Source organism: Cariama cristata, unplaced genomic scaffold (assembly GCF_000690535.1).
Source record: "Cariama cristata isolate BGI_N322 unplaced genomic scaffold, ASM69053v1 scaffold28349, whole genome shotgun sequence".
Lineage (NCBI taxonomy): Eukaryota > Metazoa > Chordata > Aves > Cariamiformes > Cariamidae > Cariama > Cariama cristata.
In genome coordinates, this window is record NW_009637839.1 from 4,477 (window position 1) to 18,744 (window position 14,268).

The 14,268-nt window shown below is 36.8% G+C and overlaps 1 protein-coding gene across 1 annotated transcript; it reads left to right on the forward strand.

Moving 5' to 3' along the window:
• Window positions 1-2,192: 2,192 nt before the first annotated feature.
• Window positions 2,193-9,154, forward strand: CMC2 (C-x(9)-C motif containing 2). The gene is made up of 3 exons (XM_009708507.1): window positions 2,193-2,328; window positions 6,701-6,772; window positions 8,886-9,154. The coding sequence occupies exons 1-3, from the start codon at window positions 2,248-2,250 to the stop codon at window positions 8,958-8,960; spliced, it is 228 nt and encodes a 75-aa protein (XP_009706809.1). The 5' UTR covers window positions 2,193-2,247; the 3' UTR covers window positions 8,961-9,154.
• Window positions 9,155-14,268: the final 5,114 nt, after the last annotated feature.

Genomic DNA, 14,268 nt, shown 5'->3' on the forward strand with positions numbered 1-14,268 from the left:
GACTTTCTGGCCTGTGCTGATGTACATGCGACCTATTTCACTGGGGCACTCGTCCTGCTTTCTCCTTCTGAGGCAGCCAGCTCGGATGACAGTCTTAGGAAGAGCGGTCGGAGGCTGAATGATGAAGAGATTTAATAATGAACTGGGTTCACACATGTTAAAGTAATGCGCAGTCATTGAGCAGGTCACCCTCTCAAGGGAATGCTAACTCTAGTGCTATCAAAAAAATCTACTGATAAATTTAAAACATATTGACTTTGTGTGGCATGCAATCAAAAGCTGGTGGCAATAACACAGCAGGGTTCTTAATCAGTTTGCTGTTACAGTTGTGCTCCTGCTGTCATATTTCTAAAGGTTCATTTGTTAATTTGTTGAATAGAATGCTAAAGCAACTTGTACAGTTTCCAACTTCTTCTGTGGTAAGAGTATGTGTAGCATAATATTAGATTTCCAGATAGTATGGAGGAAGATTTTTTTGAAAGAAATTACTACATGTGTTTGCAACACTATGTGCAACATATTCTCATGGGTGTCAAAAGGCTTTTAAATCTATTCGGATTTTTTAAATTTAGTTTGCTTGTGGGAATGTAACTCTTATTAAGCTGAATGCACGATGAGAAATATTGGGTAAATTAGTGTACGTACCTCTTCAAGCCAAATGTATTACTTGAGTATTCTAGGAATAGCAGTGTAGATTATAGCCGCCAGCACTGCAGCTGAATATTGGGATTTTACAATTGCAAAATCTGACCACTGGCTACTAGTATTTAGCTTGCCTCTGTAGCTGGAGTGTCAGAACAGTGATGGCTACTTAGTACAAGTTGTAGTGGTTATTTGCCTGACTTACTGCAGCCAGAAAGGTGATCTCTTTGGGAGGAGGGGGAATGACAAAATACTAAGTAAACAAAAAAAGGCATATCTTTAATTCAGTGGCAGTATGGGTCATACAAGTAGAATTTTGTCAAGATGAGCCCATTTGTCCTGATATGAACTGGACTTTTTGTCTTCCCTCACTGTGAGGGAAGTGATCTTCCACAACAAAGATGTCATCTTGTTTCAGCCACTATCATATGATGTTTTCATCGTTTTTAACAAAAGATCTTGAAAATTACTTCTAGCATTTTTTTTAGTGGGTGATAATACAAGAATTTATTTGCAGAATGAAGTTTGCTCCTGCCCTACAGAACCTTGCAGAAAAGGTCCTGGGGGTCCTGGTTGACATAAGTTAAAATACGATTTAGCAGTGCACCCTTGTGCCAACAAAGGCTAGCAGCATACCGAGCTGTCCTAGAAGTGTAGCAAGCAGGTCAAGAGAAGTTCTTACTATTCCCCTCTTGGCAGTCTTGAGGACAGATCTGAAATACTGTGTTCATCTTTGGGTTCTACAGTGATGATTAAAAAAATGAGTCCAGCAAAGGGGAAACTAAGAGTGTCAGGAGGGTGAAACAGCTGGCATGTGTGGCAGGGTTAAGGGAGCTAGGCTGCTTTAGCATTCAGAAGAGAAGACTCAAGGGAAACCTAAGTGTTGTCTTCCACTATCTGAAGGAGTAGGGGAATCTTGTAGATCCAGATACTTTTCAGAGGAGCACAGTGAAAAGGCAAGAGGCAACAATGTGAAGTTGCAAGAAGGGACATTTCAATTAGGCATAATTTTAAAAAAAATCATTACTGTTTTAAGTGATTAAGTACTGGTTTTTAAAGCATCATCAATGCTTCACATCAGGATTTTTTAAAAAGCATGTGGATAACTAAAATAGATGCTACTTCTCAGAGTGCTGTAATGAAATATCATTGTGCTTCCTGTTCTGATCCATCTTTGTAGAAAGTAGGAAGAAAATTACATATACTTAGCCATTTTAAAGCTAGAAAGAAGAAAACTGAAGTAGGAAAGTGAAAAAATAATCTGCAGTTCAAGAACGATTAATGCTACTAAGGAGTCCCTGAAAATTAAAATCCCAAACGCATGCTTATGTCCATGATAGCAAAGAACATAAACTTCTAATTCACTTTTAATATTTGGGCATGTAGAAGAACAGACATCTGCTGGTTTTAATTACTTTAACTGTCTAACATAAATTATGCATATTAAGCTGCATTTTGATCTAAAATACTTTTTGTTAAAATAATACTGTGTGGTAATATCTTAAGTGGTTAACTCAGACTTTCTAGTTATACTTTCATATTTTAATGTTGGCAGGTGGAATTTTTCTCAGATTCTTGTCCTACTAAAATTATCCCTAACTAAAGATGCATCCAGACCTGTCTCCTCATCTGCACACTGAAGAATGTAACCTAGTTATCAGTCTGCTCAAGAAGTGTCACAAGGAGGTAAGGAGTTCTCAGCAGAGAAAAGAGTGGGTGGGTTGGGAAAATGAATGTCAGATAAATTAGTGAGAATATTATATGATCATAGAGAGAAAAACCTCCTTTAGGCAGAGCAGCCATGAAATGTAGCTAGTATGTTTTCACTGAAGAGGTATCTGACAACTGTGTGCAAAATTTTGCCAGTGATTTCTTTAGGAAAGAAAACATGCCTTAAAATTTCCTGTGCTACAGCTTGACAAGTCTGGACCTATTTTAAGAACTGAAATAGCTTCTGCACCTTTTAGTACTGTGTGCCCCTCAAAAAAACAATAATAAAAGCAACTTCAAATGCCCTCTTTTTGTATGCTCACAGCATTTCCATATTCCAGCTGTCTACTGGGCAGATGCTTCAATCTATTAATAAGCAGTTGTGTTGATGGGGATCTGGACATGCAGCATGCCTTACATTCAGTGTTAGGAGAGCTAAATGCGGTTTACTGTTTGACTTCCATCTTTTTAATAGGGACCTCCCCGAGTATGTAAAATACCAAATTGTCTTCAGGCTTCTCAAGGCTCTTCATTGCTTCAGGAAAACAGAATCTTCATCTTGTTTAAACTAATTTTTTTTTTTAGTTTGCTCTGTAGTAAACGTCTAGACATAGAAGAGTCAGCCTCTGCAATGAAAGCTATCTGCAGCTTTGTTGCAATATTGTTAATTATTTTTGTAGTTCTCTCCTATACCCTAAACAGATGTTCTGTACAGGTATATTTCTGTATTAGTGCATAAAAAGCTCAATTTCATAGATTCCACTGAGACAAAAATATATTTAAATGTAGAATATGAATGTAAAAGAAACGGTTTACACTGTTACATGCAATCTACAGTATTTTCCCCTCCATGTTCAGATGTGATGTTTATACTTTTCTTGTAATGCAGTTATCCATAAATTCAAAGGTAATACATATGTTAGCTTTACTGTTTTAAGCAGATTTCTAAGTTTTTCTTTGCAAAAGTCATTACAGGAAGAAAAATAAGTCTGATATTACATGAAATGTGAGGGAAGACGGTTTGCACGAAAGAGGGATAACAACATATTTGCAGATTTTAAAGTAGCTAAACTAACATATAAAAAAACCTTGCGATACCACACTTTCTTATGATTTCTAAATTACAACACTGAAGGGAGCAGTGTTTTCCTACAAAAATTCACTTGCAATGAGTGCTGTACTGGGTTTGTTCAGCAACATTTAATTGTTTTTTGTTGGTACTTGTAGTGCAATATCTTGAAATGTAAGCACACTGGAATCTGTTGATGCGATCTCGTAGGTAGTACTTCCCATACTGTTGCCTGTCTGTTCCTATGCGCTGTCTAAATTTTTTAAACCTAAGATGCAAAGTTCTTCTACAGAACATCCCCAAGCTTTAAAACTGAAAGTTGTAAAGGGTAAGAGTTATGCTTTTCTTCCGAGTTCTAAAATGTTAATTTGCCTAAAAATGCTTTAGGTAATTTGAGAGATTCTAGAGACTTCCTTTTGTTCTTTTAGTTGATTTTTTTTTTTTTGAAACAACTTTAATGTTGCAATGTAGCTAAAAGTGTTCAGAAGCTAGAATTGAGTGAGAAGGCTCTCCTTGTACATTAACTACTATAGTATCAAAAGGATTGCCAAATAAAATGACTATCAGTTAAGAGGGGAATAAAACTTCTATAGGCAATATAAAATTAAAATGTTGTCATTAATTTTTCATAATTGTGAAAGCAAATCCAATCAGAAAAGAAAATACACTCAGACTTGTCCTGCTTTTTGGTACATGCATAGTTGGACTTAATGTGCTTTGACTACAGAATCCAGAAATATTCATTTACTACTTGAAAATAATGGTTGACTGTTTTGGTTTGTTTTTTTTTTTTTAATAAAAACGTGTGTTAATATACAAATATCATAGGCTTTTTGTGTAATATAGCTTATTAGAGTGCTTTGAGTTTAAGCGGGAGCTGGAACTAAAAGGTGTACTTGAAGTCCTTGGCAGCAAGTGATTCAAAGGAATCTGTTGCCAGTTGGACTTACGAAGGGACTAGGAGCAGCCATAATACGGTCATGCACAGGATTATATTCCCTTGGTTTTGTTTGAAGATGATCTTTAGATGAAGAGGAATTACTTTTGTCAGTCTTGTGCTCAACTATGAGAGGGTATTTGTGCTAGCAGTTTCAGAACAGAAAGGATGAAGATGGCTTCTTTCTTGCTCAGTTGAAAGGAAGCGATACCTTTTCGTTTAAAATTCAAAGGGAATGTACTGAAATATTCTTTTAAAATTGAGTCACTGAAATCTGAAGTCAGTGATCTTAATCAGTTATCAGTGACTACCTGCTGTTTTGTTATAATGCCAAAATGTCCCAAGAACCTTCATCTACAATTTAAATTAATATTCCTGAGGGATGAAAAGCATTATTTTTTAATTGGGTGTCCTTTGTATGCACTTTCACAAAAGTCAGTTTGATTTACTTTATTCCTGATCTAGAACCTGCCTATTCTATCAAGTTTTGCATCTAGTGAGGAGAGGTTAATGGGATTCCTATTTGATGTCATCATTTAGATTTTTTTTTTTTTTTAACAACTCCACGCTGGTGCCAAGTGCGTGCTTTAAAAAGACTTATTTTTATAGGTGGCAGATGAAAGAAATGCATATTGTCTTGCAACCGTATGACTGTAATAAGCATAATAACTGTTTTTGAGAAACTGATTCTTTTTTCCTCATAATCTGAGCGAAAAAGTTGACATCTTAGGAATCTGGCTTAATTAACTTAGATTCCCCAGCTACCTCCACTCTGTGGAGTGGAGGTAGCTGGGGAATGCCTTTGTGAGGACAATGCCTGCTGTTCTTCAGAAACTAAGTAACGGTTAAGTATGCATACTCACTGTATGCACTAGTAAGAGTGGAGTTAGCTTGAAATGTGAGCACTCACCTTGAAATTTAACATGCAGGTATGGGAATAAAATACAAAATTAAATCTATATTAGCTAAAATGAAAATGTTGTAAAAGCAAGATCAGCTTGCAGTAAAGTGACCACTTATCCCATGCAACTGCTTCAGAGTGTCATCTGATGCCCTTTTATAAAGCAGAGAGGTATAAACAAGCTAATTATAGCACTGCTACAGTTAAGTGTTTGTCATAATCTTTATTAACCCACTCCTACTTTCAATCCAGTTCTAGTGGCTGAAATCTTGTCCGCTGTTTGAATTCATAATAATGTTCCTGTATTACCTGTATAAATCCATCTAGCTGCTCATCAGCTACAGGAGTGCGCGTAGGTTTCCCTCTGAAATATGGAAGTGACTTCATTCTCATCTGTTTTGTTCTTCATGGTCCTTTTTTTTTAAAAAAAAAAATTAATTAATTTTCTAAAAGATTGGTTGAATTGTCTCTATTGATTGTATAGCTGTAAATATTGACTAAAACCTCCACTCCTTCAGGTCTTCTGAATTGCTTGGATGCTCTGCTGCCAGATTCTGCTATGAGATTCTGTGGCATGGTAGCAAGCATCACTCTGAAAAATTAGTCCTTTTAGAAGAATGTATTCTGACCATGATTTGATGGCTGATAATATGAAATTGCTTCAGGAAATCCTGGCTAAGAGGACAGATTTTTATGGTGAATATTGTCAGGTTAGCTGGGGAATGCCTTTGTGCGGACAATGTCTGATGTTTTTCAGAAACTAAGTAACAGTTAAGTATGCATAAGGCCCACAGTTGACCTGTGTCATAAAGATGGTAGATGCAACTTATTTATTAACCTCACGATCTGGAGAAACTTAATCCCCTATTTTTTTATACTGGTTCTAACATTTCAGTCATTCAAGCCTAGTGCCTGCATCTTCTGGACCAACACCACGTTCTTCATGTGGTTGGGATGATGAAGCATCAAGTCATTTGCCTCTCTGGGTCATGAAGAAATAATGCACAGAGGACACTGCCTCCAAGATGCCTGTACATCTCTCTACATCGTTCTGTATCACAAACTGGAGTTCAGAATATTTATTTTTGTGTGTTATTAAAGCTAGTGTGAGTGAAAGTTGTAAGACTGATTCCTAGATCAGTGAAATGTATGTTCTATGTTTAGACTTCATAGCTTCAGCTTAGGTATCCTATTTTAGTCTGGTTGTACAACACGGTGAATACCCTGAACTTTCAGTGAGGTGGGCGTGCTCAAATAAGGTTCAGGAGTAGCTCAAACTTCTAGCTACTCAGTAAAAAAGTTACAAAGCATCATTTTTCACAAAAAGACAAAAGGAAGACCAGGATGTGTTGCAAAATGCAAGTGACTTCTAAGAAATTTAGCGCTTCAGAGGAAGAAACCTTTGAATTGTAATTTTTTTTTTCTCTCCCTAACTTATCAGCACAACATTTTGAAATTTTTTGGCCATTGCAATGATATTGACCGTGAGATGCGGAAATGCTTAAAGAAAGAGGTAAGAAACAAATTTACTATGAGTTAAAATGCTTAATAAAAAAAAAGTCCATGGGATAGAAATAGAGTTGCCTTTTACTAAGTAGTACAGATCAATAAATGTAAGCACACATTCTGGAGTGCACATTTGAGACCAAATTTAAACTTTTTTTGATACATTTGTCAGGTAAAATCTGGCTTTAGCAAATGGCATGGTCTATTTTTGGATATACAAAAATAGGCAAACACACATTTTAACCAAATATTGCAAATAGGAACTGACACTTCACAGATTGCTTCTGATTTTTTTTTTTTTTTTTTTAGTAGTGGTATGCGCACAGAATGGAATATAAAGCATTAACGGTCACTTCTGCATGAGTAACACTTATTACTGAAGTCAGTTATACTGACTGAAACTACTTGATGAGTTGCTAAGTTAGGCCGTAAATGAAAATATTACTGTTTAGGACCTCCTCATTGCTGTACTACATCTGCAGATACGAAGGAATGGAAGACTCTAGGAGTTTAAGCAGATGAACTAGCTAATGGGCACATTTTCAGAAGAGTATCAACTGGTCTTTATATTTGTGGTTGTCATGCCTACATAACAACACATAAATGAACTTTTCACACACCTTTTAACTTGAAATTGTACTTACTACTTTTGACATAAATTTCACAGCCTTGTCTAAAAAGGGAAACTTCAAGTGCATGATGGCCAGAACAGTTTAGGCCCCCTCTTTTCCCTCTGTCAGTCTATGGGAATTAATTTCATCTGCTTGTGTCAAATACTGTTTGTTTCCCTCGCTACACCCCACCCCCCCGTAAATACTGAAGCACAGATCTGGAAAATAATGAAGTAAAGTTTCTTTCCATGTAATCTTATTTTTCTTTGTTCCACTGAAGCCTTTATATTAAAAGGAGTTCTTGATAGCTATATTTGTCTGCCTTCTTAAAATATGGCTACATTGATATGCCATTACTAGGAAGCCCCTGAAAGGCTGTTCACAAGTATAGAATAGGTGCAGATGTAGCTTTTAAAGATCCATTGTTCTCATTCTACATAAAAACATGGATGAGTTACCAAAAAATTAAATATTGGCATGGGAAAAAGTTAAACATTCTGTAAATGTTAAGTAATGTTTCGGGCCATTATTTCAGTCATAAGCCAATCAGTATAATGAGTGAAAAAATGCAAATCCTTTCCAAGATCGATCTCCTTTGTAGTTTATTACGTTATATAGAGAACTGAGTATTTGTGGGTTACTTGGGTTTTATTCTTGATACCAATTATTAAGAAATTGAACAAATATGCTCTAAGTTAAGGCCAAGAATAATTTCCTTCTCATGAAACAGATACCCAATAATGCATTGATTTTTTTAATTTTTCATTTCTTTTAGCAGTGAAAAAGTTTCCTTTTTGGCTGCCATGAAAGAAAGTTGGGCTCGTCAGGATTTTGCTAGTGCAGAGGCATACTTGAAAGCATGGTCTTCTTATGCATGTATCTAAACTGTGAAGGCTTTCTTGATTCCATTTACATTACAGTCCTGTCTCTGTTGTTTTCCTTTTTTAAACCATAAAAGCCCCCAAAATGCCTTACCCTCATTCAACCCAAATTTGCCTTTGCTCCTTTCATCTTGGTATACTACTTTATCTGTGCATATAATTAATGACCTGGATCAAAAATAGAGCAAGTCTGTGATGACAAATTCATGTTTCAGAAGGCAGACACACTTACATTAATCAGTATCTTTTAAAAGGAAAAGAGCCTGACCTGTGTTCTAGAATAGCACCAATGCAACTTCTCCTAGTTCATGTGTGAAGTGTAGCTGTCATACATAAAATGGATGTATAATTAAGTTCCTCCTTAAGATGAATTGAATCTTCTTTATTAGAATGTTCTAATACTCTTTAGCTTAATAACCTCAAACTTAGAAACATGTATTTTAATCAAATAAATATTAATTTCAAAGTAAAAATGAACCAATATATACATGTTAACAAGAACTGCATTTGTAATGCATCAGGCAAAGGTATTGTTTTCGTTCCTGAGTCATAAACGCGCTCTACACTGAAATTTGACTTAACTGTTTAATGATAATAGCTGATCTGTTAATTTCCTTATCTCTTCCAGTATGAAGAAAACAGGGCCAGGAACCAGGCGATGCGACAGAGGCTAATTAATGCTCACAAAAACTCAGAGAAGTGAGCTGTACTGTAGTTGGCCAGCTGCATCTCAATAGAGACACTCAGTTGAAAGCTGGCAGAATACTTCTTTCCCATCACCAGTGCTCAGCCTGTGCTTTCTCAAATGGTGAAGAAATAAACACACCTAATACATATTCATTCCCAGCAAGGCAAACAATGTGGAAAAAAATAGATATGATAAAAGATCACTCACAACTTAACTTAATTTTTGACCTCTAAAAGAAAACTGTTGAGGCAGGTTTTTCTTCTGGCATAGTTTTGTTGTGATTGTTAAGTAATGAGAAATCAGGGGGTGTGTGGAGGTATTATGTGTTCAAGGCTGCTATATTCCCTAACTTGTGTTGAGTTGCACTTATTTATTTGTGTTTAGCAGTTTCTTTTCTGTACCTTGGGTTTTTTGTTTGTTTGTTTTTTCCTTGCAAAACACTGAACGACTTTTTCCATCACTCTTTGTAGTGTTGTGATAATACTGTTTAAATTAATTAGCAAAAAGAAATTTTAAACAGACGTGGCTTGAAATTGGAAGTTGCCTGTCAGGTAATAATTGGAGTTCTAGTATTTTTATTGGAGCTAAAATCATGAAGCTACCGTCTTCCTCTGAGAAGATTAAAAATCCTTCCTACCAACCGTATGTACAGTGTAGACTGTTGTAAGACAATTTGTTCATCATACCCAAAGCAAGCGGCTTTAGAAATTCAGAATGGAACATTTACAGGGATTTACAAAACCTTGCCTTGATTTTTGTTGAGCACAATCAATGCGTGCTGAGTGGTTTTTGAAGAGGAGTGCTGCCAAAAATACAAGCCAAATAGTTCTTCCACATACTCTGGTACAAAGGTGAAGTCAAGTTATGACTGTTGCTGTTGAAGGAAAACTCACATTGAAGTGAAAGAAAGTGTTACTTGCCTTTCAATTAGGCAAGTCAACTAGTATTGTGTTAGCCAAGTTGCCTCATTACCCTACAAGAACTGTTTATTTGCTGTTAAACTGCAAAAAGTCCTTAACAAGTCTCTGAATTCAGAAGATCTGATATTAAAACATATGCTGGTTTGTGCAGTGATGGAGCTGCTTCTCTGGATGTCTGCTGGATTCACCTTATTTTTGAATGACTTTTCTGTTCTGCCTAGCAACAAAAGACTATTTAAAAAAATACAGATTTTATTTAGCCAAATATACTAAGTGTCTTGAAACCTTTTGAAAAAAGGGTGGCTATTCTACAATAAATTCTATGGTTTGTTGTAAGAACCATTGTTGACACTCAGTCTTGACATTGGTATACACGTGTTTTTGGAAGAAAGCTGTATTTTTGTGATCTATTTTGGAAGATTAATTAGATAGAATAATGGTATTTATTTTTCAATATCTGGATGGACCTAGTTAAATTGGTAAAACTTAAGCACAAGTGTTTTCAGTGAAAGTTCCAAGAAAAACTGAAGCAAATGTTTCTGCATTGTTTGACATGCTGTCTGCTTTCTTAGAACAAGTAAATGATGCATTATTTGAATTAAATACTTGAGTGGTTGGAAGTGGTGCAGTCTTTTTATTGGTACTCTTCAGAATACTTTTGAAGAGTACTTCATAGTGAAGTTCTTTAACTGGGAACTCTGCATCCTTGATCCTTCTTCCATTTGTGATGACAAAATCTACTTCAGGCAAGCTCTTAAATAGGATTTGCTGATGCTTGTAATCTTTAAGTAAATAAATAAATATACAATTGTCCTAGAGATTAGGTTGAGAGGCTGATATCTGAGTGCAGAAGCACTGAAGCTTTTCTCTCTTTCATCAGCTTCTGTGAGTCCAGATCTTTCACCACAATAGCGACAAAATAAGAATCCAAGGACCACTTAACATAGCTTATTAGTCAGAATCATGTTTTCAAAGATCAATGTGCTTAATGAATGAAAGACCAAATGGCATGCAAAATTTCTATTGATACTCTGAACTACAATTAGCAATAAATCTATTTTACAGATCAACTTTGTTTACCTAGTGAAAGTATGATCATGTTCATCCTTCTGTTTGTCTTTGCTAATTGCCCACTAGTAGTGTGATATGAGATCACCCATTGATTCCTGTGGTTTTGTTCCTTTTTTTTGAGAAGCGGTTATGTTATTTATTTGATCTTGAAGCTGAGAAACACTAGTCTAGTAATACTTATGATTTATCTGACAAAGAAAGAGGGTAAGGGCGAAATGGTAAATGCATTTTTTTTGTTTCCTAAAGTGAGCTGAGTGGTGAGTAGGGGAAATGCTGGGTGAAATAAACCTCATCTATAAGGACTTTGAAGATGTCTTATTGTAATGTCATTTGTGTATAGAAGCATTTTCCCCATTGTTCTTTCTGAAAGAGCAAGTTTGAGAGAGAAGAAAAAAGAAATTTGATGGAATTTTGTGTTGTGTCATGTGTGAGAAGCTCTTGGGCACTTCACATGGAAGAGTGAAGAAGGGGGAGATACAAACAGAAAGGACAAATGGCAGCTATACAGACCTGGCCATAGCAGTGAGGTCTTCCCATATTCAAGTGCAACAAAGGTCTAGAATACACGGACAGGAGGAGTACAGAGCAAAGGAGTGATAACTACCCAGCAAAATCCCTCCAGCTCTACCAGAAACACCTGGTTACGCTATCGGTAGTATACTTTCTGTTGCTGGAAAATTAAATGCTGACATCTTGTTTTCCTCCCCCCCCCTCCAGTAGAAGGAAAGATACTCTGCTGAATAGCAGCAGCATAATGTAAGTACAGCAGGGCTAGTTCTTGCTCTGGTGTTAACCTCTGCCTGCAAACATCACTGTATTGCTGCTCAATTCTACTAGGAATAGTTTGAAACATTAGTTGTCTGTCAGAGGAAATTAATGTGAGATACATTCCAGTGAGTGCTCAGTGGCTAGCTTGCTATAAATTAACTCGGGACACCCTTAATGTGCAGTGAGTGCCCTGGCACAGCATAGCTTTGCCTCACAAGCGCAATACCAGGGCATAAGCAGCACCTATTGCATGCATGTTTGTGGGCTCTGTGCTGACAGGGAGATAAGAATTTAGTACATCACCATCTAGTCTTTATCCAATTTAACCTTCAACTGTGCTTTCTTGCACTTAATTATTAAGTTGATAAAGAGCTATAATACTGGCTTCCATGTACTATTCTTTTATACCATTTTATGTCTCATCTCATATATGGCCTGCATCTCTTTTGCCTCTTTTTTTGACTTTTTAGCATCAAGGGGCCAAAACATGCCATATCTGCATGGCTCTTTATACAACAGGATTTGAATCTGGTATTACTGTTAAGCAGCAGTGCTGAGTGTTAATATATTATGAATATACTGTTTGTCTTTCCCTGTTTCACTCTAGTTGGTAACACGCTCAAGGAATTATGGCAGAGGCATGTGTTGCAGAAAAAGACTGTGTAGTTTCTAGACCTGGCAGTAAAACCTTGATTCAGTTGAGCTGAGTGATGGTACAATTTGGATGAGGACTGTAGTCCTGTGAGCGTTCTAGCCACTTGCTTCTTCCCATCTGATTCCCAGCGGGTTATTCAAACAGCTGGGGTAATTGCTCACACACACAGGGATGAGCTGACTGTGAACTTTGTAGGTGTGCATAACTTCCCGAATATCAGGGTGTACTAAAAAAAAAACCTGTATGAAATGTAGTCATGGTATACACTCCATGGGAATGATTAATATGAATATTACTAAAATATGCAGCTGAAAAGTTAGTTATGCCTACTGTAATTGTGAATCATTGTAATGAATATTTCGGATGTGTTACGCACTTTGCTAAAGCTTTACACCACATGAATAAAGTGTCTTCAACAGTCAGGCATTGCTTACATTGGCACTGCCTGTGCTGTAAAAGAATGCATGACATCTAATATAAAATCTTTCTGATATAAATGAAAACACAGTTCTGTGGAGTACCTAAAATGACATGAACAGGAAAACTATGATACCAGAATCTGACAGTTTAATTAAAAATGAATTATTAACACTTGTGCTTAAGCAAAGGGGATTCTCTACCTGGACAACATAATGGATTTTAGGGCTGTAGACTTCAGTTACACATTCAATTTTATTAACGTGGACTAAAATGGAGTATCATAGCAAGTCTTAGCGGTCCCATTAGATTCTCTGTTTATTTCACAGAGCCTTTCACTTGTAATTTGCTGACTCTAATTCTGCCTGGCATAACAGGAGGAACCTGATGAAGTTAACAGTCTGGCCTCTTTCACAGAGGTGTTTGCATCACTCAAGGTAAATAGGTATTTGGTATAACAAGCTCCATGATAACCATGCCGCTAATCAACAGAACCTGCTTCGCGGTATATGAAAGTCTACTAATAAAAACTTTTAAGTGAATAGTAAATTCACATCAGGTTCCCCAAACGTATTTAAATTGCTGTGTACTAAAAAAATCTATCAATGGGAATTAAATATATATTTAGCCTAAAAATGGTTCTTGTGAACCGTCACGCTTTAAAATTATTCTTCGAACTATTTGGTGACATTTTGAAGGCTGAGAACTTTGATATGGAGCTATCACTTTAACCAGTGAGACTTTTATTATTTTTTCTGTAGACTCCTAGATAAAACAAGCTACATTTCAAAAAGGTAACTGTGCAGAAAGATCTTCGGGGGCATTCATTACCTGGAAAAGATCTTACTAATGGCTTGACAAAACTCATCCCCAGTACAGACACGAGCCATCCAGAATCTGGTGATTTGGTTTGGGAAAAATGTCACATCTTAAAGAATACAGATGTGTGTAATTAAGTTACATTACAGGAACACAGATATGACCATGTCGCACCCAACATTAAGGTGCTGAAAGAATAGGTTACAAAATATGTGTTTTGTTAGTCTGAAATCAGTGGTCTAAGTCTAATGGCAATACTGTATTTTTACAAAAGCTTTGATTAAAAACTGTTCTTGACCTTTGCTTCCAGCAACCTAGGGCTAGCCTATTTTGACGGTAAGTAAATGTGAAACATTAAGCTAACTGGCTGAAATGGTAATTAATTCCCCACGCTCCCTGTTTAAGTTACGCAGTGACTTCCAAAGGGACGTTTTGCATTGCGAGCCCAAGTGATGACTGCAGTTCCTTCCAGGCGGTCTGCTGCATACGGCAACGCCACTGCAAAATCCTACCTTTACAGCCTGCAAGGAAGAATATCGGCAGGTTTTAGGTATTTTCTACGAGCCCTCGCAGACCTGCTCGCTGTCAACGCGAACAGTCACCGGGCGTGGCCCCCAGCGGCCCCCGTTCCCACAGCGGCCCCACCGACGGGGACGGCGGCCGGTACAGAGCT